At 43.1% G+C, this 25,597-nt stretch overlaps 1 protein-coding gene across 2 annotated transcripts; it reads left to right on the top strand.

The window, feature by feature from the left end:
- The first annotated feature begins 92 nt into the window (after positions 1–92).
- Positions 93–25,126, top strand: VIPAS39 (VPS33B interacting protein, apical-basolateral polarity regulator, spe-39 homolog). 2 transcript variants are annotated; one of them, XM_030831890.2, is made up of 20 exons: positions 93–227; positions 2,968–3,060; positions 3,918–4,023; positions 5,770–5,913; positions 7,020–7,058; positions 7,413–7,477; positions 8,198–8,254; positions 12,030–12,122; positions 12,771–12,804; positions 13,313–13,415; positions 15,673–15,700; positions 17,069–17,142; positions 19,094–19,169; positions 19,608–19,742; positions 20,349–20,390; positions 20,713–20,802; positions 21,866–21,952; positions 22,530–22,619; positions 23,039–23,143; positions 24,122–25,126. In XM_030831890.2, the coding sequence occupies exons 2-20, from the start codon at positions 2,968–2,970 to the stop codon at positions 24,140–24,142; spliced, it is 1,482 nt and encodes a 493-aa protein (XP_030687750.1). In that variant the 5' UTR covers positions 93–227; the 3' UTR covers positions 24,143–25,126. The 2 variants fall into 2 exon arrangements, with proteins under 2 accessions (XP_030687750.1, XP_069901100.1); XM_070044999.1 differs by lacking the exon at positions 5,770–5,913.
- Positions 25,127–25,597: the final 471 nt, after the last annotated feature.

The following is a 25,597-nucleotide window of genomic DNA, read 5'->3' as shown; positions in this document are numbered from 1 at the left end:
GCCCGTCAAGGCAGCGTCCGATGACAGAGGCGGAAGGAACTACAACTTCTAGCATGCCCTGCGGCCGTTTTTTTGACCCCACGGTCTTCATCCCCACAGCCGACCGCCTCTCTCCGGAACTATCCCTTTCCGTCTCTTTTCTATGCCGCATAGCCTGTCTAGAAAGGCCGGTCCAACGGTTGAGGACTCTGACGCTGACCTGAGAGGGAGGGCTCGGTGTGGAAGAGGTGAGGGTGTCCCAAAGCCCTTGGGCCACATATCTGGCCAAGTCAAGCCTCTCCGCATCCATATCCTTTCACCCTGTTCTCTGAGGCGTCCCTAGGCCCCCCAGGCCTGACTCTGTTACTCCAGTCCCGGCGACCCGTGGGCAGGCAGCCGCTGTCCACTCGGGGTTGGGGCCGCGAGTGAGGCCAGACAACGGATTTTGAACGAGCATTTACTGTACCAGGGTTCTGGGCTCTGGCCACTGCGGTTGATCCGTGTTTCCTGGACGTTCGCCCGTAGAGTCTTATTAGTTTAACCCACATTTCCTCGTCTCAGTTCGTAGCCTGGCTCTAAAAATGATAAATGAATCCGAATGTAACTTCTTAGTAGCTGGTTTCTGGCGTGTCCTAAGGCCGGGAGCGTGTTGGTTATAGATATTTTTGGTTGAATCGTTTTCCTTTCTTTGTCATGTTCCTGTTCTCCCCTCGGGTCTACTACCCTATATGGTGGGATCTCAGTAAACAAGCGACAAGGACAAGCCTTTGAAATATTTTAAATCATGTTGAAGCAGTTTTCTCAGTTCCGCTTAAAATTGTACCTGGTTGCTTTATAAATTCTAGAACCATTAAATCATTATCTTTTTACTTGCTAAGTAAATCTGTGTTCTGACTTGGCGCTAGAAGTACAGATGAGTGTCAGATGTCCACTGCTGTTGCATGGTTAAAAAAGATTCCGGAAATCCTCTGGTGGATTTTTGGGTTTGTCAGACACATTCTATGCCCATCCGTAGATATTTACCTTTATTTACTGTAGTAATGACCTGCCCTCGTTTTCCCTAGAGTGATAAAAGGACCATGCAAATCAGAGTGGAAATGACCCTGGAGACAGAAAACCTGGATTAGCTAGGAGCAGCTAGCTTTAGCTTAATACTTCGATAATTAATCCTTTTTTGTCTCATTACCCTCATCAGTGAAATGGGATCTGCCAGGCCTGCGTTACAGGGTTGTTCTGAGGATGACAAAGTGCTTTATAAACCGGCATCTGTATCAGAGGCATTCACCTGCTGTATGCACACCTTCAGTGTTTGTGATGGCTACTCAGAATTTTTGTATCAAAATTTTTTTAAGCTTCAGGAATGCTTTGAAATATTCTTCTAGCTTTTTCCAAGATAGCGATTTATTAATAATAAAAATTAATACTGAACATTAATTTTCTGTCAGCATATGTGCTTTACATGTATTGTTTTAACTGGTTTAAGCCTCACACCAGTCTTAAAAGGTAGGTTTCTATTGTTATGCCCAAATTTTGCAGATGGCTGAGATAGAAAGATGGCAGAAGATATCCTATACTAAAAACAACTAACATTTAGTATTTACTTTATGCTAGGCAGTTTGTTAGCTGTTTCTTGACTCCTATTCTGCACTGCAACCCTGTGAGGTAGGATATCACTTTCTCCAAGGCTTAGAAGTAAATAACAATATTTACCCAGTTTGCTCAGAATTGGAGAAGTGACATTTGAATTCAAGTCTGCCTGACGACAAAGCCTATGCTTGTTCCAATATAAGGGATGATTTTATTGTTTCTGCTAGCTTTTTTATTTGGTTTTGACTCCCTGGATTAAATATACAAAAAGATTTTTAAGCCATATTTGGGTTCAGTAGAAATCAATTAGTGATGTCCGCAATGGGAAAGAACCAGATAGTAAAAAGTTCTCTTCCTACCTTTGCCATCCCTGGATCCCCTGAAAACACAGTGAGAGCAGAGTATGTTAAGGGCCATTGGGAGCCTCAATGGGGCTGCCATGATGAGTGTTTCTTAACCTTCTATTGAGAAAGGTGCTACTGAGATGAAAGAAAAAGCAAATTGATATTTTAGAATTTGACACTTTGTAGCCTTTGGAGTTATTTTGGGTGTTGTGGAAGGTTCAGTACCTGGTTCTTGGCTTACATCAGTTTTCACTCTAATCCAGTTGGCATTGATAGTTTAGTCTGTAATTCTAAGGCAAAACTTTTTTTCGGGGTGAAATCTAATTTTAGAGTAGTTATGAGACGGACTTGTGTTTTGACTGATTCTTTATATACTTTTTTGGCCATGCCCTCATTTCCCACATTTTGGCCAATACTTGTTAATAAATTAATCATGATTTGAAGATACAAGGGGGATAATTTAGCTTCCTTTAATTGCTTGCTTGCCTTAAGGCATTTAACAAGCACACATGAGAGCAAGATATGTCAGTTTTATTCACTGTAGTATTCCCAGAGCCTAGAACAGTGCCTCAGAGATGGCACTCAATAGATATATGTTGAGTACATGAATGCAGTTATTATCTGTTATATTCTTGCTTTGATTGGTATTGTATATTCAGCAAAGTTTGTGATGCATTCTTTTAACACTTGCCTGCTTTGTACTATTACCTTTATACATAACCTATGCTGAATACCCGAGTTCTATTGTAGGGTCCTTCAGAGAGGGACTATTTTTTGCACTTTAAATATTCCTTACAGCACCTGAGAGAGTACCGTGAAGAAAGTAGCAGCTCTAGGAATGAATGACTACTTGTGGGTAATCAGAGGATCAAAAGTATGATTTGATTGGAGACCCAAGGATCTGATTTTATATGGCGTGTTCAGTATTTGCTTTACCAGACACTTTCACACATCCCTGATTACTGTGGGGAGTTTGTAGTCTAGGAACTTAAAACTTTTGGAGCTCTTTTGAGGGGAATCCAGAAAGGGACATATATCTATCTTCCTCTCACTCCAGATGAATCGGACAAAGGGTGATGAGGAGGAGTATTGGAATAGCTCCAAGTTCAAGGCTTTCACCTTTGATGACGAAGATGACGAGCTGTCACAGGTAGGTTTCCCTGAACAGTTGCTGAAGGTCTCACCCTCTTCCACTGTGTACCCTTCCCCTTGCATCCTCAGTAACCTGTCTCCATGAGGCTCAGAAGTGTTTTCAGTCAGATCTTTAGAAAAATCTTCATGGAAAAGAACTCTGAGAAAAGAGGGGGATTGTAAAAATCAACTCTCTGCCCTTTTTCCTTTACATTCTTAAGATGATTGATTTCTTTGAGTTTTTTTTTTTTCAAGAACCCTGTCTTTTATCATGTGGTATAATTTATTATTATTATTATTTATTTATTTTTATTTTTTTTGCGGTACGCGGGCCTCTCACTGTTGTGGCGTCTTCCATTGCGGAGCACAGGCTCCGGACGCGCAGGCGCAACGGCCATGGCTCACGGGCCTAGCCGCTCCGCGGCATGTGGGATCTTCCCGGACTGGGGCACAAACCTGCGTCCCCTGCATCGGCAGGCAGACTCTCAACCACTACGCCACCAGGGAAGCCCAGTTTATTATTTTTGAAGGATGAACTGGATTGGAAGTTTGTCTTTATTGTGTCTATTTTACAAATGGGGAAGCAGATTCATTTTTGGAGAGATGGATAACCTCACTACAAAGCAAGTCAATACCAGGAGTGTGATTAGAATTCAAAAGCGGTTTTGATTCCTCCTGACCTTTTGTCGCTGGACTCCAGTGTTGGCTAAAAAGCAAATTGTTTTCTTGGCAAATGTCTAGCAGGCTAGGCTTTCAGTTGCAGAGGGTGAAAATGTTGGCCATCTTCAAGACCCAGTTCCTCAGCCTTCTTGGCTGTCAGAAGGAGAGGTGAGAAGTGATGACTGCCTGAGTGCCCTGCCTTATGTCTGTCTGCAGTTAAAGGAATCCAAGCGGGCAGTGAATAGCCTTCGAGACTTCGTGGATGATGATGATGATGACGATGACCTGGAGAGAGTCAGCTGGAGCGGGGAACCTGTGGGAAGTAAGTAGAAGAGGCCCTAGGAAGGATTACTTATTCAGGGTTCTTACCACTAGTAAAGTCTCCTCAATACTTGTCAGGGAAGGGAATGAGGCTAAACTATTTTCAGATGAGCACACATCTGGAAATTTAACCCAGGAGAAGATACTGGGGAAGTACAGCAGTAGTTTCCATATGGCTATCTAGGCCTGCTACCCTAGGGCTAATGCTTGGCTGGCTATTTCAGACTTATTTGGGGTGCTTGTTAAAATTAGATTTCTAGGTTTCACTCCAGAGACTCTGCTTCAGTAGGTCTTGGGGATGGGGGTGGTTGGGGGGTAGGGTGGGGTCTCAATTGATAATAAGCACTGTAAATGCTTCTGATATGCAGTCATATTTGGGAACTGCTGACTGAAATGCTCATAACTGGCTAGCAGAACTGATTTACTTAGCCACCAAGTCTCACTGCCTAGCTGTTCTGTAATACCACTTAACACCTTTGCAGAGTCCATCTGACTTTTTTTTTTAATTTTCATTTATTTATTTAGGCTGCCTCGGGCCTTCGTTGCTGCTGGCGGGCGGTGCTCGGGCTTCTCACTGCCGTGCTCAGGCTTCTTGTTGCGGAGCTCTAGGTTCGCGGGCTCTACAGCACAGGCTCAGTAGTTGTGGCTCATGGGCTTAGTTGCTCCAGGGCATGTGGGATCTTCCCAGACCAGGGCTCGAACCCATGTCCCCTGCATTGGCAGGCAGATTCTCAACCACTGCGCCACCAGGGAAGCCCAAGTTTTTTTTTTTAAACTGGGAAATACTGTCACATGATTTAAAAAGTAAAAAGTATTTAAGGCACACAGTGAAAAGTTTCCCTTCCCCACTGTCATGCATCTACTCAGTTCTCAGGCCCTGGCCACCCAAAATACAACTGCTGTTGTTTGCTTTCTGTGTATTCATCTAAAGATTCTTTTTGTATTTGGAAATACATATAGGAGTATATATTTTTACTCCCTTTTTTACACCAGTGGTAGCATACTTTATACCCTGCTCTTTTACTTGACAGTATAGCTTGAAGATCTTTCCATATCAGTACATAAAGAGCTTTCTCATTCTGCCTCTTCCTTTTCAAAAATAGCAGCATAGTATACGTTGTATGGATTTCTCATAATTTATTTAACCAGTCCACTGTTGATGAACTTTAGATTGTTTCCAATCTTCTGTTGTTTATATTGCAGTCAATAACCTTGTATTTTGCCCATATAAGAGTGTCCGAAAGATCAATTCCTAGAGTGGAATTACTGGCAGAGAGTATTTGCATCTGTGTTGGTTAGATATTGCCAAGTTGCCTTTCACAGGGGTTGCACCAGTTTGCACTCCCACCAGCAGTGTCAAGAGTATTCCTTTCTCCACCACAGCCTTGGCAACACAGGGTATTACCAAACTTCTGGGTCTTTGCCAGTCTTATAGGGGGCCAGTGGTATCTCAGTGTACTTTTATTTTGTGTAATTCTCTTATTAAGAGTGAGGTTGAGCATCTTTTCACATGTTTAATAGCCACTTGTATTTCCTTTTCTGTGATCCATTTATTCAGTTCCTTTGCCCCTTTTTTCTGTTGATTGGTCTATTTGATTCTGTCCTTTCTCCCTGCCCCAATTTTTTAAGTTCATGTTGACAAGAGACCAGAGCCTCTAATGAAAAGCTTTTAGAGTTTATTGGAATGCTGGATGCCAAGGCATTATTTTGGATGAGAATTACTGATCTAGATCTTATTATCTTGCAGGTATCTCATGGTCCATCAAAGAGACTGCTAGTAATAGTGGGTCAAACCATGAGCGTGAACAGCTAAAGAACCGAAACAGCTTCTCCTCCTATGCACAACTACCCAAACCTGCTTCTACCTACTCCCTGAGCAGCTTTTTTAGAGGTAAAGAGTGATGGTTAAAGGGACAGGAAGTCCTTTTCTTTTTTTTAAAAAAACCGCTGAGGCTATAATTTTCATTTACTCTGTAAGAAAAAGATTATTGAGGGACAAAAAATCTTTGGAGCTGGCCGTTGGGGATCAGGCAGGGCAGAAATGAGGGGAATTCACAGGGCTTGGACTGGGTTTCTAGAACATGATGAACAAAACTGACATTAACCCTGTGACAGGTACTGAAGAAATTTGCCTAGGTCAAAATTCCTCCCTACCCCTGTGCGTTTCTGTTGGAAATCCTTGTGCACTGCTGGTGGGAATATAAAATGGTACAACCACTGTGGAAGACAGTTTGGTAGTTCCTCAAAAAATTCAACATAGAACAATCATATGATCCAGCAGGCCACTTCTAGGTATATACCAAAAAGAGTTCAAAGCAGGGGCTTGAACAGGTATTTTTATACACCAGTGTTCATAATACCATGATTCAGAATAGCCACAATATGGAAACAACCCAAATGTCCATTGACTGAAGAATGAATAAGCAAAATGTGGCATGTATATGCAGTGGAATATTATGCAGCATTAAAAAGGATCAAAATTCTCATACATGCTACAACATGGATGAACCTTGAGGACATTATGCTAAGTGAATTAAGCCAGACATACAAGGACATATACTGTATGATTCCATTTCTGTGAGATACCTAGAATAGTCAGATTCATAGAGATAGAAAGTAGAATAGTGGTTACCAGGGGATGAGAGTGAGGAGGAATGGGAGGTAATGTTTAGTGGGTACAGAGTCTCAATTTGGGATGATGAGAAGTTTCTGGAGATGGATAGTAGTGATGATTGTACATTGTGGATGTACTCAGTACCACTGAACTGTGTACTTAAAAATGGTAAAATTTATGTTATGTATATTTTAACCACAATTTTAAAACTGTTCCTCAGTGCCTTTTTTTTCGCAGCACCTCAAATTTCTGAAGTTGAATAAAAACTTTTTTAAGCCTTAAGTTCTCATATTGCATAAAAAAGTTCTGTGTGCACTGCATCCTTAACCAAGTCTGAATGGCTCTGACATGAACTGTTGACCTTATGTGTACTTTACCTTTAGGGAGAACTAGACCTGGAAGTTTCCAGTCCCTCTCTGATGGTAGGCATTGACCCTCTTCTCTTGATTACTGTGGGAGATGTTACTGATCTGGGGTACAACCTGGGGAGTCATGGGGACAAGTGATAATTAGATGATGACATTTCTTCTGAATCTGTCATCATTATTAGAAAGATTTTCTGATGCTGAGTAAGGAGGTCAAGACCATTCTGGTTACAGGGGCAAAGGGTAACTTCTAGGGATGCTGTCTTTGGGGGAGGAATGGGATCTACTTTGGGCCATAATGATACCTTGGGGGCCAAATGAAAAAAAAAAGTGTGCCTGAGAAGGAAGCAGTAGAGGAAGGTAATGGCAGGAGATGGTGCCCTTCTGAATCAGTTGCCTGTTCTTTTTCAGCTCTGTCGGACACACCTGCCAAGAGCTATGCTCCAGAGCTAGGGAGACCCAAGGGGGAGTATAGGGTGAGTTATATCCTACATTGTGTTATATCTTTACACAGTTTGACATACTTTGACCTATGTTATCTTGCTCGATTTTCTCAAATCTTTGAGCAGGTATGATTTTAAACCCCTTTTATAGGTAAGAAAACTGGATTTCTAAACAGAACTTGCCTGGAGTCTCACAGCTAGTTAAATGGTAGAACTTGGACTCAGAATCTCTATTTTCTGGTTCAGTCCTGGCACACTTTCCTTACCCATTATGCTGCCTTTTTTAGGTTGTACTTTGAAACTTTTGATCACCACTGTGGTCTGGAAGCTTGGTGGAACTCATATTCCCATGAAGCACATAAAAAAGCAAATCGATTCAAAAGGAAGAAACGATATCATAAGGTCCAAAAAAGGAACACGTTCCTCTCTTTCCCTCTGTTGGCAAAGCCGTTAATTAGAGTCCCAAAACTGCATTTAGGGGTTGAAATCCTGAACCACTTAGGCATAGCATTGCTGGTTTTGTTAGTTGATCCATTCCCTGTATGATCCAACTCCTCCTGCCTATATTGTCTCTGTTCTAGTTCCTTAAGAAACTCAGAACAAGACCATCCCAGTTCTTATTTTTTCATCCATTTCCTTCCACAAAATATCTTCCCTTTAGGGACTAAGTTTATGAGTTTGAGATGAGGAGCAGGCACACTTACAATTCTGATCCCTTAACTTCCTGGGATTCATGCATTGCTAATATTTCAGGATTACAGCAATGATTGGAGCCCCAGTGACACAGTGCGACGCCTTCGGAAGGGCAAGGTAAGGCCACTGGGGAGAGAATTCTTGTGAGATTTTTTGGGAAGCTGGGCAGCTTGACCTTTCTCTTCAGTTATATTTGTTAAATGAAGTGGTTTTCAGGAGGAAAATCAATCCACTAAGAAGACAAGTCAGCTGCAAAATTTGTGATTCTCCAGGGTTTAGTGTTGCTTTGATGGGGAAGGGGGGAAAGAGTGATGGATGAGAGTGAAAAGTAGTGCCTGTAAGCATGAGAACAATCTTTTATGTTTAGGTCTGATCCATTGTGAGTTAACTTTTGTATATGGTGTGAGGTAAAAATTGACATTCATTTTTTCCCATGTGGTTCTCCGTTTGTTCCAGCAGTATTTGTTGAAAAGACTATTCTTTCTGCATTGAATTACTTCGGTGCCTTTGTCAAAAATGAATTGGCCATATATATGTAGGTCTCTTTTTGGACTCTCTTCTGGTTGATTGATTTATTTGTCTATCCTTATGCCATTACCAAGGCCTTGATTATTGTAGCTTTGTGATAAATCTTGCAATCAGGTAATATAAGTTATTCAGCTTTATTCTTCCCTTCCAAAATTATTTCAGCTATTCTAGATCCTTTGTATTTCCATATAAATTTTACTATCAGCTTGTCAGTGTCTACAAAAGAGCTACTGGGATTTTGATTGGGATTGCATTGAATCTATATACCAATTTTGGGAGAATTGACATCATAATAATTAATGGATCAAAATGGATCATAAACCTAAATGTAGAATAAGTGCTAAAACTATAAAACTAGAAGAAAATATAGGTGAAAATCTTTGTAACCTTGGGTTAGGCAAAGACTTATTACCTAAGCACACAAAAACCATCAAATGGAAAGGGAAAAATTGAAAAGATGGACTTCACCAAAATTAAGAACTTTTGTTCTTTTTTTTTTTTTTTTGCAGTACGCGGGCCTCTCACTGTTGTGGCTTTTCCTGTTGCGGCGCACAGGCTCCGGACGCGCAGGCTCAGCGGCCGTGGCTCACGGGCCCAGCCGCTCCGCGGCATGTGGGATCCTCCCGGACCGGGGCACGAACCCACGTCCCCTGCATCGGCAGGCGGACTCTCAACCACTGTGCCACCAGGGAAGCCCAGAACTTTTGTTCTTTAAAAACACTGTTAAAAACACAGAAAGACGGGCTTCCCTGGTGGCACAGTGGTTAAGAATCTGCCTGCCAATGCAGGGGACATGGGTTTGAGCCCTGGTCCGGGAAGATCCCACATGCCATGGAGCAGCTAAGCCCGTGCACCACAACTACTGAGCCTGCGCTCTGGAACCCACAAGCCACAACTACTGAAGCCTGCATGCCTAGAGCCTGTGCTCCACAACGAGAGAAACCACCACAATGAGAAGCCCATGCACCTCAAAGAAGAGTAGCCCCCACTTGATGCAGTTAGAGAAAGCCCTCATGCAGCAACGAAGACCCAGTGCAGCCAAAAATAAATAAAATGAAATAAATTCAAATGAACAAACGAAAGAAATCACAAAAAGACCATAGCTAGGAGAAAATATGTGCAAAATACATGTGTCATAAAGGATTTTATCCAGAATATGTATATAAAATATAATGAATTATCTTCAATAATAAGAAGATAAACAATCCAATTTATTTTTTTTAAACTTTTTAAAATCTTTTTGGCTGTGTTGGGTCTTTGTTGCTGTGCGCAGGCTTTCTCTAGTTGCGGCAAGCGTGGGCTACTCTTCGTTGCAGTGCGCTGGCTTCTCATTGTGGTGGCTTCCCTTGTGGAGCACGGGCTCTAGGCACGTGGGCTTCAGTAGTTGTAGCAGGCGGGCTCTAGGTGCACAGGCTTCAGTAGTTGTGGCACACGGGCTTAGTTGTTCCGCAGCATGTGGGATCTTCCCGGACCAGGGATCAAACCCATGTCCTCTGCATTGGCAGGCAGATTCTTAACTGCTGCGCCACAATCCACAAACAATCCAATTTAAAAATTGGCTCAAGGGGACTTCACTGGTGGTCCAGTGGTAAAGAATCTGCCTTACAATGCAGGGGACGCAGGTTTGATCCCTGGTCAGGGAACTAAGATCCCACATGCCATGGGTCAACTAAGCCCACGAGGCACAACTACTGAGCTCGTGTGCCTCAACTAGAGAGCCTCTGTGCTGCAAACTACAGAGCCCACACACCCTGGAGCCTGCACGCCACAACTAGAGAGAAAACCCACACGCCACAGCTAGAGAGAAGCCCACGCGCCGCAACGAATAGCCCATGTGGCAACGAAAGATCCTGCATGCCTCTACCAAGATACCGTGTGCCACAACTAAGACCTGACGAAGCCAAAAATAAATTAAATAAATAAATAAATAATAAATAAATGTTTTAAAATAAAAATTGGCTCAAGATTTGACTAGTTATATCACAAAAAAGATACATAAGTGGCCAATAATCACTTGAAAAGATGCTCAACATTATCAGTTATCAAGAAAACATGAATTAAAACTGAGATATCACTATACAGCCACTGTAATGGCTAAATTTAAAAATACTGATCTTACCACACATTGGGAGGATGCGGAGCAGCTGGAACTCTCATACAGTACAAGCAGGAAGGTAGAATGGTAAACTACTTTGGGAAGTAGTCTGACAGTTTCTTACAAAATTAAACACATTTAGTTTCACTACTAGACATTTACAATCCAGGAGGAATGAAAATATGTTCATACAAAGACTTGTACTCAGATGTTCATAGTAACTTTATTTGTTACGGCCCCAAAGTGGAAATAACTCAAATATCCATCAGTAAGTAAATTGATTAAAAACTCGTGGTATGCCCATACAATGGAAAACTACTCAGCAGCAAATAGGAGCAAACTACTAATACCACAACATATAGATGCATCTCAGAAACATTATATTGAGTGAAAAGCCAGATACGAAAGAGTACATATTGTATGATTCTGTTTTTCTGAAAGTCTAGAAAAGGCAAAATTTTAGTGACAAAACAGATCAGTGGTTGTTGGGGGGTAGGGATGGGAGAAGGGTATTGACATCAGAGTGGACAAGGGAACTTTCTGGGGTGATGGAAATGTACTGTATCTTGATTGCGGTAGTAGTTACATGGAATTATTTACTTGCCAAACTCACTGAACTGTACACTTAAATAGGGTAGATTTTATGCTATGTAAATTATGCCCCATTAAAAAGAGAACAAGTTGGCCGCAGATAGCTGGTCCCCCACTGTCCCCGGTGGCGTGGCGTACCCTGTGGAACTTCGGGACTGGGGTCCAGTGCAGAGAGCCCTTCGTCCTAGGACATAGGGCGCTGCTGGAAAGGCAGCCACCGCCTTGCCCATCACACACCACACGTTCCTGGGGAACCTGGTCCTAAACTATTCGTAGACAACCTGCTTCTGGATCAGCGTCTCGTTCATAGCAGAGCAGCTCCCTCGCTGCGACCTACTGAAAGTCGGCCCTCGACACAAGGGTTTGAAAAAAAACAACCAAACAAACCGAAAAAACAGATTTAAAGAAAAAGAGGAAAAGAGAACAAGTGAGCTCTCTACCCGTTGACTTTGGCAAGAGTTCATCAGGACATCAGCATCTTCTAGGGCATAAGGCTGAACTAGGGAGGGTATGATGGGAATCTCTTGGCTCATAGAGTGCTGGGGGCTGTTGTGTAAAAACAAAGAAGCTCTCCTTGGGGACATTTTAGTTTATTCTTGCCCATTCTTCAGTATCCAGTGACAAAAGAATATAGGAAATTGTCTTCCTTGCACACCAATTCTGTTCTTACTCTGCCAGGTCTGCTCCCTGGAAAGATTCCGCTCCTTACAGGACAAGCTACAACTCCTAGAAGAAGCAGTAAGCATGCATGATGGAAACGTCATTACTGCGGTGAGTTGTGGGTTTTGTTTGTTGTTTAAGTATTGTTTTCATTTGTTTCTGAAAGTCTAATCAGAATAGATTTTTTAAAAACCTATTTATTTGAAGTATAGTTGATTTACAGTGTTGTGTTAGTTTCGGGTGTACAGTGAAGTGATTCAGTTATATATGTAACTATTCTTTTTCAGATTCTATTGGGTATAGTTCTCTGTGCTATACAGTAGGTCCTTGTTGGTAATGTCAAGTAGAGACCCTGGGTTTCCTCTTGAAGTGGAAGATTCTCAGAAGTACGTGTTCTAAGGCTTAGCTGGCAGGATATGCATTGTGTGTGGCACTCTTGATTATGACCCAGAAGCAGTAGGTTGGCCACTTCGTGTTCTCAAGAATAATCTGAAGGAGGAGAGATGTGAGAGCAGCTTCTCACACAGGGAGGGAGGTGCCTCTCACCAGTAGGGGCACAGGTATGTGGACTCCCAAGACACAGCTCATTCCATATGTCCATCACCTGTCCTTCTATCACATAGAGAAACCTATTGTATAGACCGGCAGAGATTCCTAATGAGTTGCTGGCCTCATTCCTAGACATCAGGTGCTCAGGCAGGGCCTTGCGTTTGGAAGGTTACACAGGATAATTCATTCTTAGTGCTCTTTTTCCTCTAGGTTCTGATCTTCCTGAAGAGGACATTGAGCAAAGGTGAGCGTGGTTTAAGGGAAATCTTCAGTCAGTAAGGTGTCTACTACATTTGAAGGGAGAATGGCATTGTGGCTTTCATACCAGAATTTACCAGCATCAAGTCTACTTTAGGGACAGCTGGGATGGCCTGAGACTTCTGAATACACATCACAACCCTGAGGGCAGTTGTTCTTCCTTTAGGGTGATAACTGCAGTAACTACAAAGCCCCTCCATTTATTGGACAGACAGATGGCTATGTGGGTTTGAGGACGTGAAAGTCCATGCTCAGTACCTGATGTTTGGGTTGGTGAGAACTGAAAGTTAGCACAAAGGCTAAGCATTGCCCTGGACCATGGAGTATGTTGCTGGTGGGTTGAGCCATTGGGATGGGCACCATAGAAAACCATTCCTAGCTTCTGGTGGATTTTGAGGAGATCATGTTTGGAATGTGTGAGTAGGGAGAGCAATTTCCTATTGAGTAATAGGCTTTAATCTTTCCCCATCTAACTCCTTCTTCCTGCCTGCTAGAGATCCTCTTCCGAGAGCTGGAGGTACGGCAGGTTGCCCTGAGACATCTCATTCACTTCCTTAAGGAGATAGGGGATCAAAAGCTGCTTTTGGACCTCTTTAGGTAAGAACTGATCATCTGGTCTATAAAGTTCATTAAGTACTTTGTTCAAAGCACTCTGGGCGATAATACAGAGAAAGAGAAGACACTGCCCCTCTTTTATGGAAATGCTTAGACAGGATATTGAGACGTGATAGGAGAATTCCTTGGCGATCCAGTGGTTAGGACTTGGCACTTTCACTGCCATGGCCAGGGTTCAGTCTGGGTTAGGGAATTAAGATCCTGCAAGCCGTGCAGCACGGCCAAAAAGAAAAAAAGAAACGTGATGGGATAACTAATAATGTACCACAACCTGTGATAAAGTGACCATGCAGCAGGTGGTTAAGAACCAGGCTCTGGAGTCAAGCACCTGCGTTGAATATTGTCTCCACCACTTAGTTCATAGCGTGACCTTGAGCAAGTTACTCAACCTCTCCAAGCATCAGTTTTCACATCTGTAAAATGGAGATGATGATACCCACCCCACAGGTCATTATGAAGATGAAAAGAGTTCGTGTGTATAAACACTCAGCATAATGCCTAGTCTGTAGTATTAATATTTATGATGTATTTTCTTACAAAAGACCTAGAATAAAGGTATCTTTTATTACTTGATCCCCAGTGATGCCAGTGAGAAGTACAGTGGAAGAGCAGAAGAAGCATATATAATTTTCAGTCAGGATATCTGCGGAGAGCCTCATGGAAGTGATTAGGAATTGAGTTGGGCCTGTGAGACTAGGTAGGATTTTGATAGGTAGAGAGGCAAGAGGTAGGCGTATCTACTGGGGGCGGCTGTCTTCTATCATGTGTTTCTTCCCTGTCTCATTTCAACTGGTAGGGGCTATTTTATGTCCTTTCTTCAGTATCAGAGAAGGGGCTGGAACCTCTGTTTAGGCTGACATGTGGCCCAAGGTAACTTCATTTACCCCATGGCTTCAGCACAGCGATGAGCTGCCCCGAAGACTAAGGTGGGGAAAGCAGGTCACCTGGGCAGGATCAAGATTACAGATGGTTAGCCAGGAATTTGCAGAAGACATGTTCATCGAGACAGGTTGTTCCCCCAACCCTTTCCTCCCTCCCTCCTTCCTTCTTTCCTTCCTTCTTTCCCTCCCAATCAGCAAGGCTTTATTAAGTATCACCTCTATGCCAAATTAGTGATGTTAATTATAGTGGTCCATTTAAGGTAAGAAGACAAGTCCTTGTTCTCCAAGGCCTTACCACCTTTGGGGAGAGACCAAACACATTGTATGCTGTACCTGAAAACAACAGAGGGCAGTATAGACAATCTGTTTCCAAGATTCTAATGACAGAGAAAAGTGTTTTCATCTTTAAAAAAAAAAAAAACACAACAGGGGGCTTCCCTGGTGGCGCAGTGGTTGAGAGTCCGCCTGCCGATGCAGGGGACACGGGTTCGTGCCCCGGTCCGGGAGGATCCCACGTGCTGCGGATCAGCTGGGCCCGTGAGCCATGGCCACTGAGCCTGCATGTCTGGAGCCTGTGCTCCGCAACAGGAGAGGCCACAGCAGTGAGAGGCCCGCGTAGCACAAAAAAAAAAAAACCCAAAAAACCAGGGCTTCCCTGGTGGCGCAGTGGTTAAGAATCCGCCTGCCAATGCAGTGAATACGGGTTCGAGCCCTGGTCCAGGAAGATCCCATATGCCATGGAGCAGCTACGCCCGTGTGCCACAACTACTGAGCCTGCGCTCTAGATCCCACGAGCCACGACTACGGAGCCCGCGAGCCACAACTACTGAAGCCTGCGTGCCTAGAGCCCGTGCTCCGCAACAGGAGAAGCCACCACTGCGCACCGCAATGAATAGTAGCCCCCGCTCGCTGCAACCAGAGAAAGCCTGTGCGCAGCAATGAAGACCCAATGCAGCCAAAAATAAATAAACAAATAAATACATTTATTAAAAAAAAAAAACTCTTCAGCTGTATTTAAAAAAAAAACCAAAAAACAGAAGACTGCTGTGGGCTAAGGTTTTGCGGAGGCTCTGAGCCTTTCTGTCAGATCTGTTAACATTACAGTTATTAGTGCCCTGCAGTGTCTTCTTTGTTCTTTGCTCAGCTAGGTAGATGGGGGAACGATGATACCTGATCCACCATGTGTTCTCAAGGTGTTGCTGATCAGTAGAGAGTTTAAGAAGAGAAGGGTTTATCTTATGTATAGAGGCAAATGAGTTTGAATTGTGTTTCTTTTAGAGCAGTCATCCTATTTTGTGAGGTTATACTGCCACACATCAATAAATAAAAATGCCCTGCTGCCTTCTGCTTCTTCCCAGGTTCCTAGATAGAACAGAAGAGCTTGCGGTAAGTGTGGCCTTTGTTTCAGTTGGGGGCCTCTTTAACAGAAGTCTAAGCCAAAACCCAGCCTCCAAGATCCCAAACTGATTGAATATTTTCTTTCCTTTGGTATTGATTATATCCAGGAGAGAAAGGCATCTGGGAAGCCTAAAAACAATCCAAATGATGTACTATTTTGTTTCTTTTTATATGCTGTTTTGATTGGGCTTATGAATAATTTTTTTTTTAATAGCTGAATGAAAATTGGCCTGGTCAATTTGGAGTTTGTCTCTTAATTTCTAGTTGTTTTCAATTCTTGGTTTGTTGGAGCTTTGGGGTTTTGGCTTCTAATACTAAAGATAATACTGAAAGCGAAGAGGGATAAGAAACCAGATACAGGTCATGAAAGAAGATAGGTCAGGCTGCTGGTGGTGCACCCAATACACATTTTGGCTGAGAGCTCAATGACTGTTAAAATTGATTTGGGGCAAATTCTCACCATTAGAGAAGAAACTCCTGGAATACAAGAATAAATCTGAAATTTTACCAAAAATGTAATTGTATTATTCAGACTTCAGTGATCCATTTAAAAAGTTGAACATTATAGTGCAGGGGTAAGAATTTCTCAGTGCCGTCAATGTCAGGATTGTCCTTTTAGTCGCTGTACCACACATTGGTGGTAATATATTTTTAACCTTCTTTGCGCAACAGAATATAATTCAGGAAAATGTTTTTCAGTAATATTTTGTAAAAGGAACTTGTACTTAATATTCAGGGCATGGGAAAATCTCAAAAACCCTTTATCTAAATCTACTCAAAATGATTGGGAATCTGTAGTAATCATTTTGAAAAACTTTTTGTTTACATTTTTAATTTCTGTAGGTTCAAAACTATAAGGAATTTTCTTCAAATAGCATTCTTATAAAGTTTGTTATTTTGAAGTTTGATTAATCAGTGAAAATAAATGTGTTTTGCATAACTTATTTTTATCTAAAACTTTCTTATTTTCTTCATATTCTGTATTATGTTTGAATTGAAGATGATTTGTCATGCATGCTGTTGTATATAAATTGGGAGTTTTTCAACCTTGTAAACTTTGCAATTGGCAAAGCTGAGAGTCTGCTTTTAGTTTATCCCCGTAGAGTATGAAGATTTCCTAAGAACAACTTTTTCTTGAAACTAGTGGCTAGTGGCTACCATACTGGATAATGCAGTTAGAGATAATAATTTTGAATCATTCTTTGCCCTCCTCCCCACCCCCTGCCCCCTAATCTATTCACAGAGGAATCTTTGGTAATGAGAATTTAGTTTTTAAGCATGGGAAATCTACTTACAGAGCTACCTTGCCCTTCTGAGGAAAAGAAATAGCTCAAAGCCTTTCTCTGATTTTTGTAGCTAACCCATTATCGAGAGCATTTGAACATTCAGGACCCTGAGAAACGAAAAGAATTTCTTAAGACCTGCATTGGGTAAGTGGGGGATAAATGTTTTTAACTATAAATACTCTTATACAGAGCAATGAAGAGACTAAAAAAGGGTAGAATGGATAGATGGTTGCAGGGAAAGGCTAACAATGGATCATACAAGCATCGTTAATGATCATCTCATTCAGTGGTTCCAAACACTAGTCCCCCACAGAGTTTTCTCTGATAGGTGGTAAGTTGAGAATAATAAGGACAATGTAGAGAGTTTTCTCCTAAAGCTATATTTATTTAATTTGAAAGACTGCCTTTTATTCTGGGATTTTTTTTTCCCCTCGTCCTCCACCCCCTTTTTGGTAGAAAAATGGGTTATAATTTTTTTTGTGTGACCTTATATATTAAAAGAAAAAGTTGGCAACATTTTACCTTATATATTATTTTCAGTGTTACTGGTCCTTGAAACGCCACAGTCCAAGAACTACTGATTCAGTCCAGCTTTCATTCAGAATATAAATCCCTGTAAAAACCAGCCCCACATATTATTCTTCCAGTGATGGGGCACACAGTTCTCTGGAAAGTAGCTTATTTTATTGTCAGACAGCCTTCATTATTGGAAAGTGCTTCCTTATATTGAGCTAAAACTTGCTTCCCTGTATCTGTCAAGACAGATGTGGAGTCTACCCAGTAGACCTTGCTCGAGGTTCAGTGGTCACAGTTGTTTTAATCATTCCTCATGTGACATGATTTCCAGGTTTCACATTTAGAAATTTGTTTATTTCAATGCAATCCGTAATTTTAACTTTATCAGCTACTGAGCTGATGCGTCGTATGGCCTCTCGTAAACAAAGAGAAGTTAGAATAGTGAAGTAACTGGAACCTTTTGCTGGCTTCTTTATCTCTTCCAAAAAATTGGCTGGGGATCACACTTATCTGGGAGAGTGTAATTGAATTTCAGAATTCTTCCTGGAGTGAGTGGAGTAGGGGAATAAGGCAGCACTTTCTGAAGGAAGGTCTGGGAACTGGGAGTTTAAAATCTGGCTTCTATTCCTGGCCTTACCCATTGACTTACCATATAGCTTTTAGGCAACACACTATTTGTCCCTCAACTTCTTCATGTGTAAAAATATAATGTAGTGTTGAAGATGGGACCCTTGACATATGTAGAGCTCTGAAATCTTTACTAATCTACAAACATACCGCCGTGCTGTGTAACTTGATTTTACGTTATTACTCTGCATTAAAAAATGGCTCACATGATTCACTTAGCTGTACAGCAGAAACTAACACAACATTGTAAAGCAACTATACCCCAATAAAAATTGCTCAAAAAAAAAAATTGCTAACAAATGTAAGTGCCCCTTAAGGAGAGTTAAGCATTGACATTAAGCAATGATAGGAACCGCTGTGCTTCACGGGGATGTGGATGACAGGCAGCTGGCTAGGCTCACTCACTAGCTAAGTGACTCGTTCATCAAACATTCCAGGGCTTCCCTGGTGGCGCAGTGGTTGAGAGTCCGCCTGCCGATGCAGGGGACACAGGTTCGTGCCCCGGTCCGGGAGGATCCCACATGCCGTGGAGCGGCTGGGCCCGTGAGCCATGGCCGCTGAGCCTGCGCGCCTGGAGCTTGTGCTCCACAATGGGAGAGGCCACAGCAGTGAGAGGCCTGCGTACCGCAAAAAAAAAAAAAAAAAAAAAAATCCAACTCCCACAATGAGGGGATTCTAATTCATTCCTCAGCAAAATCACCAGTGACTGTATATTTCGTGGACTTTCAGGCTCCTCGAATTGACAAAACCTTAAATATAAAATCCCAGCCAACGGTCTCCTCTATTTTCTGCTTTCTCTCTCTCTGCCTTTCAGGGATGCTCTAAAGGTGAACTGAGATCAGATTTATGAAGCCCCATGAGCTTTTTATGCTTACAGTGGTGATTTGGTTTAGTTGGGTTTGTTTCCTGTTTGAGTAGAGAATGAGGTACTAACCTTCTGGCCCTCTCCCAGTTTGCCATTTTCAGCAGAAGATTCTGCACACATACAAGACCATTACACGCTCCTGGAACGTCAGATCATTATCGAGGTTAGACTCCTTGTCTCTACACTTCTGCTTCAGTGCCAAAGCTCACTGCCATTCAGCAGCTAGGAGACTTCTGCTCTGCCCACATAGGTCATTTCCTGTTACATTTTCTAAGAGCCTTTCATTCTCTCTCTCTACGTGGTAGCCTTCTGTCCATTGTCTTCAGGCATCCTTTTTCTTCTCACTTGCTATTAACCTGGAAGTATTTCCCAGAACTCCATTTCATCACTATTTCTCTGGTCTTCCTCCATCCAACTTGGGCCTGTCATCATTTTCTGGATTTTAAGCTCCTCTGGGCCATCCTAGGCAATTCCTTTTCTTTTTCTCTTCTTTGCCTCTTTCCTAGGGTAGGAAGCACAACTGCTGTAATATTAAAGGCTTCTCTCCTGCCTCTACTCCATGGACATTGTCCTTTTTTTCACTTGGCTCACGCCACCACAGGCAAATGATCGACATCTAGAATCAGCAGGACAGACTGAAATCTTCCGGAAGCACCCCCGCAAAGCTTCTATCCTCAACATGCCGTTAGTGACGACGCTTTTCTACTCCTGCTTCTACCACTACACAGAGGCTGAGGTACAGGCAGAACGTGAAAGAAAGGCCCCACACATTCTCACTGCACAAGACGAGCATATTTCAAAGCCAGTACTTCAGCATATCCTGTTTACAATGGGTGCGCATAATTCTCGGCAATCCATCTGGGAAGCCTTCCCGGCTCTCAGCAGGGGTGAACCAAGAGGAGAAAAGAGGTCTGTAAGGGTTTGCATGGCTTCCAGTGAGCTGGCATGGAATGATGCTGCTCCCATAGCAGTCTTTGTTCAAAGGTTCCATTTCAAATGGATTCACACAGTACAGAGAAGAGCAGCGGGGGATAGTTACTTGTGGGTACTTTAAAAAAGTTTTTTGAAGAGGTGTAAATTTAATGACTATAGGTGGGCATGATCATAATGATAATAGGATTAGCATAAAGTTGGGAAATACACCATACCTGTTAATCCAGTCCTCTTAAACTGGGTTATGGTGATATCCAGTTAGACCTGACGGAGCTTTTCTCTTAAATTAATTTCCGGGTTTAAATGGTTGCGGAGTGAAATGTAGACTGTCTATGTAGTGGAAAAGAAAAGGGGAGATTGGTAGTATTTGAGAAATACCACTAAAATTCCTTCTTCACTTTCATCCTAGGGCACATTCAGCAGTCCAGTCAACCTGAAGAAGACATTTAAGGTAGATATATATTAGTCAGTGTTTGGTAAAAGTAGTATCAGAGTAACTGCATGGAGTGGATGTTGCTTTCTATCCCTGCACAGTAGTAAGTCCCTTAACATTCAAGGTTAAGGGGAAAATGGAGTAAGTTTGTGGGAAGTGAGGGAAGGCTTTAACCGAATGGCCTGCAACAGTGCTGGGGCTTGGAAACCTGAGAGATTTGTGGATTTTAAGAGGCAGAATCAACACCAGGGAATATTTTTGCCTATCTTTCCAAATTCTCAAGCACATCCCCTGATGCATTTCTACTCCTCCTGAATTTCCCCTGGCCTCTGTTTTCTAGATCCCAGAAAAACAGTATGTGCTGACAGCCCTGGCTGCTCGCGCCAAGCTTCGGGCCTGGCATGATGTCGATGCCCTCTTTACCACAAAGGTGGGTGCCCTGGGACTGTTCCATGCCGCTGATGCCTTGGCGATACCATCTTGTCATCCCGTGCCTCCTGGGATCTCTAGTTCTAGTTACTGGTAGACATTTTTCCTTCAGATTTTTATTTTCCAAAGTTTCAAACCTAAAGAAAAGCTGAAAGAGTAGTTAACAGTCTTCACCTCCTTCACTAATTTGTTAACATTTTTGCCATATGCTTTTTTCTTTTGCTGAAACATTTGAAAGTAAGTTGCAGATACCATGATACTTTTCCTTTAATTACTTAAGCATTTATCTCATTTGTAACCACAATATTATCATTCTCGAGAAATTTAACATTAATATAAGAATATTATCATACATATAAATGAGCTCTTTAGAGCTGTTTTTTGTTTGTTTTTGTTTTCTGTCAGGATCCAGTCAAGGATCTTGCATTACATTTGGTTGTCATGTCTCTATTAGTTTATGTTTAAATATCCATTTTTCCATTATGGGTTTGACAGTTTTTTGTTCTCCCCCTTTGTTAGTTATTTAATTGGCTACATTAACTACCAAAGCAATATATGCCTGTGTCAAAATCAAACACGATATGACAGTGTAGAGGGTAAAGAGTGAAGTTCCTCTTCCATTGTCCACCTGTTCCTTTCTCAGTCCCTTCCTCAAGGCAAGCAGTGTGAAAAGTTTGACGGGTGGCTTTCCAGACCTTTCCTCATGAACTGACAAGTAAACATTTATATGAATATAAAGATGTAAAGGGTAGGATTAGTCTACCCAGATAAGTTCATACTACAAGGATTGTTAAGTAAATTGCTTATTTTATTTAGCCATATTTCACAGACATTTTTCTGCATTCGTGCCTATAGATCTAAGAATTTATTTCATACCTCTGACTCTTTTCCACCCTCCTGAGTTCCTTGACTTTTCTGAAACTCTCATCTCTCTTCATTTCTCTCTTCCCCACCTCCCATTCATCCACTCCTCATCACCATGTTATTCTAGTTTGACCATAAAACATAGGGAGATTAGCTCAGATGTCTGGCCTACCCACGGCTGCCCCATCTTCCTTTTGCAGAACTGGCTGGGCTATACCAAGAAGAGAGCACCCATTGGCTTCCATCGAGTTGTGGAAATTTTGCACAAGAACAGTGCCCCTGTCCAGGTAATGGCTCTTAGAGGGTACAGGATCTTCTAGGAAACCTAACTTTCAGCCTCTAGTGCTCAGCGATGGGAGACTTGACCTGCTCTGGTCTTATCTTAAAGGCAGCATAATGGTTGTACTGTACCTTGACATAGAAAAGGCCAGGGAAGGAAGTTCTCCTCTGCGCTTAAGAAGTAATCCAAGTCTGCCCTCTCTGAGGAGCATCTACTGTGTTTAGCCCGGGTGGAGTACTGACATACTATTCAAATGATGCAAAAAGAGAACTTAATGAGAAAGGACATCAAGGAGCAAGGGGGCACAGCACGGGGTCAGGTCTAGGGCATACCTGTTGCTGGCATGGGTATCTAGCTCTGGGATAAGGAGGAATGGGCCCTTCCCTTCTTTCCTGGGGGAGCATGGAGGTACTGCAGAGAGTCTACCTCATTTCCCTCTGCAAAACTAGTCCTGTGGTTGATGATGGGAATTGTAGACTGCAGATACTGACTCTCTTCCTTCTTCAGGATTTTTTTTTCTACCTTTCAGAGCTCTGGGTTTAATACATCTGGGAATCATTAATCAGAAGTACTTCTTTTCACAGATATTACAGGAGTATGTCAATCTGGTGGAAGATGTGGACACAAAGTTGAACTTAGCCACCAAGTTCAAGTGTCATGATGTCGTCATTGATGTGAGTCCGTAAGAAATGAAAACCCTGAGTTAGACCTCAGTGGGAGGTGGGAGATTATAGTCTCAAGTCCTAGATCCTGAGGTTCGTCTGTCAGTTTCAACTCAGTGGATAAAGTGGTCTGGCAAGAGTTAGTTTGGAGACCAGCACTCCTGTATGATTTTCCCAGCCCTCTGACTGGTTTCTCTCTGCTTTTATAAATTCGTTGCACTCGGAGAATTCATAGAACTGAATCAAGCCACGTAACCTCTGTAGACTTCTCTTCAGCATGAAGTTCAGTGGGTGCTTGACCCCACTGCTATCCCACTGTAGCTTCCTGGCTTCTCCTTGAAACTTAGCTCAAAACGGGAGTGACAAAAGGAAAAAGCCCCTTCTGGAGAAGGCTGATTGGTGGTTTTTATTGTTGTCTGTTTTGGTGATAGACTTGCCGGGACCTGAAGGATCGTCAGCAGTTGCTGGTGTACAGGAGCAAGGTGGATAAAGGATCTGCCGAGGAGGAGAAGATTGATGCCATTCTCAACAGCTCGGTGAGCAGCTGCAGCTTACGCCTCCAGCAGTGTCAGTAAACAGTTCATAGCGTAGCATTGAGTTTATATTCCCACGGCCTGGATGGGATTGCTGTCAGCCAAGCCTGTGGATCTCTTTTTTTTTTTTTTTTTTTTTGCGGTACGCGGGCCTCTCACTGTTGTGGCCTCTCCCGTTGCGGAGCACAGGCTCTGGACGCACAGGCTCAGCGGCCATGGCTCATGGGCCCAGCCGCTCCGCGGCATGTGGGATCTTCCCGGACCAGGGCACGAACCCGTGTCCCCTGCTTCGGCAGGCGGACTCTCAACCACTGCGCCACCAGGGAAGCCCTGTGGATCTCTTGATAAGGGTCTCCTATGGGCCTACAGGGCAAAAGCACTGGTTGGAACAGCAGAAGTCACTCCTGAGATATGGGATGACATAAGGGTGATGTGGGGACCTTGGCTGACAATTGTAGCCCTCTGATCATTGTTAAACCTAGCAGGTAGGAAGGACTAACTACTGGGAGTCTAGAAACAAACGTTACAGATTCAGAATATCCAAACTGCATAGTTGCCTGGGGCTGGATGTGACTTTCCTGTTGGGAGAGAGAAGTGGGTGAAATAGATTTTAGCTATTTGGGGAACACAGCTGACTCATCTCTCATAGCAGAAAATTGCTGAGCTTATTGTTAATGTGGAGCGTAGGTCCCTGTTAGATATTTTGGAACCTTCCACAAGCTAAAGCTAGTGAATCTTTGTCCTCAGGCAGGCAGAACCAGAATAAATGCCCTAAATCAGGCTTGTAAGATACAGAATAGGTATTTAATCCATCTCTAAATAAATGAACTCCCCCCCACATTAAAAAAATTTCTTTCTCAACCTCCCCCCTGCATCCTTCTTTTCCTTACATTACCTAGCTGTGGGCCTTGTTTTATCGAATTCCATCTGCCTATCTGTAAGGATCAGTGAAAAACTGATCATTGTTTGTTTTTTTCACAGCAAATTCGATGGAAGAATTAAGTGGCATCAGCTCCCTTGAAACCTGCCTCATTTCTTCCTTTCCTGCCTGTGAAAGTAGAGAGCGCTCTTCTTGGGAGAGTTAAGCATCACATCGCTTGGGCCCATCGTCAGCAGGCAGTGCCTGCTACCTGTGGGACAGAGACTAGCACCTGGGCACCGACAGCTTCAAACCGATCTTTTGTCCAGGGGCCATCATCTGAGGGGCAAGATCTAAAGCTTTGCCTCATGAGAGAATCTCTCCACCTGGTGCTCATGTGAAGGTGGGAATAATTTCTAGATTGGGCCCATATTGGGCAAGATCTCTCTTGGTCTGCGGAAAGTGACTGCTCCAGAAAGGAAGTCTCCTCGACTGAGAGGTACAGGTGTCCTAGGGTGGCCACTCCATTCCCCTCAGCTAATTATGACCCTGGACTTGGTGCTGGACAATGGCAGTTTTGCTCTGAAGGAAGTCAGGACAGAACCGGAATGGCTGTCTCCCAGGGGGCCTCAGGAAGCGCTGCCAGTGTTGCCAGGACCTGTTGGAGGCGCCCTCACACTGTACAGAGTCCTCCGCCTCATTACAGAGATTGCCAGCGTCCCTCTGCTGCCATGGTCTTCCCTTTGTACAAAAACTGGTTCCTCTCTCACTTGCACCCCGAGGTGGCCTTGTGTGAGAGATGAGAGCATCCCCCTTACCTTTCCCTCCCACCCAGACCCCTAACCTTATATGGAGCTCAGATTCAGCATTGCTGGAGGAAGCTCTCCTTTTCTGCACAAATCTCATTATTTCACTAGGACCTTCCACAAGTTTCACCGGGGCTAAACTCAGCAGCTTTTCTGTTAGGCTATTAAGATGGAGGTTTTAGTTTCATGTTGGTTTTCGAGAGGATATTCTGTAATGCCAGTTTCCTGCATTCCTGTACCAATATTAGCCTTTGTTCTCTGTGACTGAACTGGGTTTTCCAGACATGCCTAGACTCCTAATAAAGCTGCTGCTTCCTTGGTGCCTTCTCTTTCCCTCCCAGTTATTTTGTACAGAACAGTGAAGCATCTGCCCCGTCTCTTGGGACCACTACAAATCTGCCTTGGTGACAGCATTCAGCAGCCTGTCAGCACTTCAGGTTGTGGAATAACAGTGCTTACGGCAAAGCAGGGCCGTGTGGTTAACAGAGGGAGCACTGCCCCCTGGCTGAAGACCCGGCCTCTCGTCCCAGCTCTACCACTGACAAGCTGTGTGGTGCTGGACGAGTCCCCTTCTCTCTGGACTCATTATCTTAATCTGTGAGGGGAGGGCACGATTCTCTCAGAGCTTGTAGGATTCTGTGCTTTCGTGGCTGTGTGGAGTGGGTGAAGTGGTAGGGGGAAGAGAAGACACCCGTACAGAGGCACACAGCAGGCTTTAAGGCAATGTGGTTCTCATCTGGAGGCAATTTTGCCCCCCAAGAGACGTGTCAATATCTGGACACGCTTTTTTTT

Source organism: Globicephala melas, chromosome 2 (assembly GCF_963455315.2).
Source record: "Globicephala melas chromosome 2, mGloMel1.2, whole genome shotgun sequence".
Classification (NCBI taxonomy): domain Eukaryota; kingdom Metazoa; phylum Chordata; class Mammalia; order Artiodactyla; family Delphinidae; genus Globicephala; species Globicephala melas.
This window is presented reverse-complemented; position numbering and strand designations above follow the sequence as displayed.